Below are 5,000 nucleotides of genomic sequence, written 5' to 3'. Positions count from 1 at the left end.
TTTTCGTGACACTGTTACGATAGCATTCTATTGTTCCCTTTCTTTGTAACAACAAAAATAAAAAAAATACTATAATAATAATGATTTAAGGATTATAATAATCATTATCGTTATTATTATCATTATCATCATCGTTATATACATACACATCATTCTATGCCTAATCTACATCTAAATATTTTTTCTTTTCTCCATATATACATGGTTATACCTATATCTAACAATATACCTATGTCTACATATCTACCTATGCATCATTATAAGCAAATTTCCCTTTGCGTATGAAATCAGAACAGTTTCTCTCACTCCCCCCCCCCTCTCTCTATCTACCTATCTATCTACTCAGAATCATCTACCTACCTACCTACCCGATCCTTAGCTTTCATGAGTGCCTGAATCATGCACAAGGGCTTACCGCCATGCAGTGTGGCCAGGAGAAGGACCATCCCGACTGCGATTTTCATGTTGTTCCTGAGAAAGAAGGACAGACACCGTGAGAATTTGTTTGCATTATTATCTAATATTGAAGAAATATATAGTTAATGAAATACATATTATTAAATAATATAGAAATACATAACGCGTGAGAAAATTTGTTTTATTATTATTATTATTATCGTTATTTGGCGTTAAATTGTAGGGCAGTGTACAGTATGTCACAAGATATTTATATATCTGTACATATGTGTATAAAGGTGTTTTATAGATCGATAGATAGATTGATCGACAGATAGATAATGTTTAATTGTTTATTTGTATATATGTTCATATGTGTGTATGTTTATGTGTGTGTGTGTGTGTGTGTGTGTGTGTGTGTGTGTGTGTGTGTGTGTGTGTGTGTGTGTGTGTTTGGTGTGTGTGTGTGTGTGTGTGTGTGTGTGTGTGTGTGTGTGTGTGTGTGTGTGTGTGTGTGTGTGTTTGTGTGTGTGTGTTTGTGTGTTGTGTTGTGTTGTGTGTGTGTGTGTATGTTTTTCTATATATGTATATATATATATATATATATATATATATATATATATATATATATATATATATATATATATATATATACACACACATCACTGAAAATACCCGTAACAGAAACAAAAAAGGAGATACTAATGACGGACAATTAATGTTGCAGCCATTGAATAAATAATCTTCTTCGATGAATTGGTTGGTAAGCTCCGTTAATTGCGTTTAAAGGGATCGTTCGCTTAAGGAAAGTGAATTTCAGTCTAATGTAAAGCTGGGGGTCAGAGCGTAGAGGAGGAGGAGGAGGAGGAAGAAGAAGAGGAGTTGGAGGAAGAGGAGGAGGAGGAGCGGGAAGAGGAGGAGGAGGAAGAGAAGGATGAAGAAGAAGAGGAGTTGGAGGAAGAGGAGGAGGAGGGGGAGGAGGAAGAGAAGGATGAAGAAGAAGAGGAGATGGAAGAGGAGGAGGAAGAGGAGGAGAAGGAGAAGGAGGAGAAAGAGAAGAAAGAGAAGGAGAAGGAAAAGGAGAAGGAGGAGGAGAAGGCGGTGGTATTGGTGGCGAAGGAGGAAGGAGGGAGGGAGGGAGGACAGAAGAACAATGGATACCCCAACAACCAAATAATAACGCATAACAGAAAAAAAAGAAAACGTCTAACAAGCCAACACCCCCCTTCTCCCCCTCCTCCTTGCCCCCCCCTTCCCCCCTCCTGCATTCACCGGCTGCTCCTCATTACGGGCAAAATTTCCTTCCTTTATTACTTAAAAGTCGCAAACCCGCCATCGGTACGAGGGATCGGCGAGCTGCGGGGAACAGGCGCGGGAGTGCAGGGTTTTTTGTTTGTTTGTTTTTTCTTCTTCTCTTTTCTTTTTTTTTCTTCTTCGTTTTTCTTTTTTTTTTCCTTTTTTCTCTTTTTTTCCTTCTTCTTTTCTCTTTTTTTCCTTCTTTTTTCTTTTTTCTTTCTTTCTTCTTTTAATTTGATTTTTCTTTTGTCTTTTTTTCTTTCTTCTAATTTGCTTTTTCTTTTCTTTCCTTTCCTTTTCTTGCTTTTGTCTTTTTTCTTTCTTTTCCTTCCTTTCGTATTTTTTCTTTTCTTATTTTACTCTTTTTTTTTCTTTCTTTTTTCCCTCTTTTTTGTCCTTTTCTTAATTCCTTGTTCTCTTTTTCTCTTCATTGTTTTATATTTTTTTTATTTATATTTGTCTTTCACGTTTTCGTTTTCGTTCTTATTCTTGTTTTTTTTTCTCTCTCTCTCTCTCTCTCTCTCTCTCTCTCTCTCTCTCTCTCTCTCTCTCTCTCTCTCTCTCCTCTCTCTCTCTCTCTCTCTCTCGCTCTCTCTCTCTCTCTCTCTCTCTCTCTCTCTCTCTCTTGTTCTTTTCATTTTTAAATTCATCTTCTCCATTTTTTACGGTTCTCCCCTATTTTTGTCTTTTTTATATTTTCCCCACTTTCTCCCTCCCTCCCCCCCCTCCGTGTCTTGCGTTAAAGCACTGCCTTCGGAAAATCTTTCACGGTGCCTGGAGAGTGCCACGTCCTGCGGCACTGTCTTTGCTACTGGTCCGGAGAGCAAGACAATGGGGGGAGGGGGATGGAAGGTGGGAGGTGGAGAAGGGGGAGGACGGAGGGGGTGATGTTGGAGGGAAGGGGAGGAAGGAGGGAGGAGGAAGATGGAGAGGAAGGAGGGGGTGATGTTGGAGGGAAGGGGAGGAAGGAGGGAGGAGGAAGGTGGAGAGGAGGTTGGAAAGAAATGGGGGAGGGATAGAGGGAGATGGATAAGGAGGAGGAAGGAGGGGGTGATGATGGAGAGAGGAGGGAGGTGGAGAGGGGGGTGGGAAGGGAGAGGAAGGAAGGAGGGAGGGAGGGGAGAGTGAGAGAGATAGAGAGGAAGGAGGGAGCGAGCGAGGAAAGAATTAAGGGGGAAGGAGGAAGAAAACAGAAGGGGAGAGGGGTAAGGAAGGGAGGGAAAAGAATGAAAAAGGGAGAGAGAGTAGAATTAATAAACAAGAAACAATTGACAGACTTAGAATATAAAACGCACAAAAAAAGAAGTGATAAACAATTAAAAAAACAGAGACAAAACGGAAACGAAATGAAAGGAAATGGCAAAACGAGAAGAGAGAAAACGAGGAAAAAGGAAACGGCCAAAAAGAGAAAGTAAAAAAAAAAAAAAAAAAAAAAAAAAAAAAGCAGGCAAACGAAAGAAAAAAAAAATCACAAACACATCACAAACAAAATCAACAAAAAACAAACCCATATAAAAATCCAACAGCAAATCAAAACAAAAATAAACACACAAACAAACAAAAATAAACAAACAAACAGATACAAAAAAAACAAATAAATAAGTAAATAAGTAAGTGAATAAAACGCTCCGCACGAGGTCCTTCCGGATGGCCAGCCCGACGCCGCCCGCCAGGAGGAAGAGGGCGTGGCGGAGGCGCAGGCGGAGGCGGAGGCGCAGGCGGAGGCGGAGGCGGAGGCGCAGGCGGAGGCGCAGGCGGAGGCGCAGGCGGAGGCGGAGGCGAAGGCTCCTCTTCGGGATTTTCTCTTCTCCTTCTCCTTCTTCTCTTTCTTTTTCTGGTTCTTCTTCTGGTTTCTTTTCTTTTTTCTTTCTTTCTCTTCTTTTTGGTCTTTTTTTTTTTTTTCTTTTATTCGTTTTTCTTTCTTTGTCCCTTTCGTCTATTTTTTATCTCTTCCTTTCTTTTCCCTTTTCCTATTCGTTTTCCTTATTCTTCCTATTTTATTTTTTTTATTTTCCTTTCCCTTTTTATCTTCTTGTTTTTATTTTTGTTTCTTTTTTTTTATATCTTTCTCCCCTTCCTCCTCCACTTCCAACACTACCTCCACCCCACCTCCCCTTCCCCACCTCCTCCACCTCTTCCTCTCCTCTTCCCCTTCCTCTTCCTCTTCTTCTCTTCCTCCTCCTCCTCCTCCTCCTCCTCCTCCTCCTCCTCCTCCCACCCTCCCTCCCTCCCTCCCTCCTCCTCCTCCTCCCTCCTCCTCCTCCTCCTCCTCCTCCTCCTCCTCCTCCTCCTCCTCCTCCTCCTCCTCCTCCTCCTCCTCCCTCCCTCCCTCCCTCCCTCCCTCCCTCCCTCCCTCCCTCCCTCCCTCCCTCCTCCTCCTCCTCCTCCTGCATCCGTATCCTTCCTCGTCTCCAGGATGCAATCGGCAGCGCGCACTGCGGTCGCTGGAAAACTCTGCAGGATAGAAGGATTGGAGGATACGCTGTACCTGCGGAGGATTGGCGATTGGGGGGGGGATGGGGGGGAAGGGAAATGTGTGTGTGTGTGTGTGTGTGTGTGTGTGTGTGTGTGTGTGTGTGTGTGTGTGTGTGTGTGTGTGTGTGTGTGTGTGTGTGTGTGTGTGTGTGTGTGTGTGTGGTATTCCTCCCACCACCCTCTCCCATTTCTATCAAACTCATACATCGCGGAAAAAAATAAGTAATAATATGTATGATAATAATATAATAATGATAGCATAATCATAATAATTATAAAAATAATTAAAATAAGTAACAACAAATACAAGTAATAAAAAAAATACTTATAAATAAACAATACTGAAATAACACAGATAATATATCTCTTTTTTTTCTTTCTCTCTATCTCTCTCTCTCAGATTCAGTATCTGTCTTATCCTTTTCTTCACTCTTCCTTTCCCTGCCTCTCTTTTTTCTCAATCTCTGAGTCTCTTTCTCTCTTTTTCCTCTCTCTCCCTTACTCTCTCATTTTGTGTTTGAATACCCGACAGGAGGAAAGGTCAGAGTTACAGACCGATTTGTTGCATTAAGTCCTACAGGCTCATATATTTTTTATAATTACTTTGAAAATCAATCTATACTAATTTACATACATACATGCATACATAAATACATACATATATAAACACATACATATATATATATATATATATATAATATATATATATATATATATATATATATATATATATATATATATACATATATATATATATTAATATATATATATATATATATATATGTATATATATATATGATATATATATATATATATATATATATATATATATA

General features: G+C 40.0%; 1 protein-coding gene across 1 annotated transcript in view; it reads right to left on the bottom strand.

Moving 5' to 3' along the window:
• The window catches only part of LOC119579314, a 62,235-nt gene that overhangs the window by 33,263 nt on the left and 23,972 nt on the right, over nt 1–5,000 (bottom strand). Inside the window, exon 2 of the mRNA XM_037927076.1 lies at nt 416–471. Coding sequence (XP_037783004.1) covers nt 416–471 — 56 coding nt within the window. The remainder of the gene's footprint in view (nt 1–415; nt 472–5,000) is intronic.

The sequence above is a fragment of the Penaeus monodon genome, chromosome 12, assembly GCF_015228065.2.
Source record: "Penaeus monodon isolate SGIC_2016 chromosome 12, NSTDA_Pmon_1, whole genome shotgun sequence".
Taxonomy (NCBI): domain Eukaryota; kingdom Metazoa; phylum Arthropoda; class Malacostraca; order Decapoda; family Penaeidae; genus Penaeus; species Penaeus monodon.
This window is presented reverse-complemented; position numbering and strand designations above follow the sequence as displayed.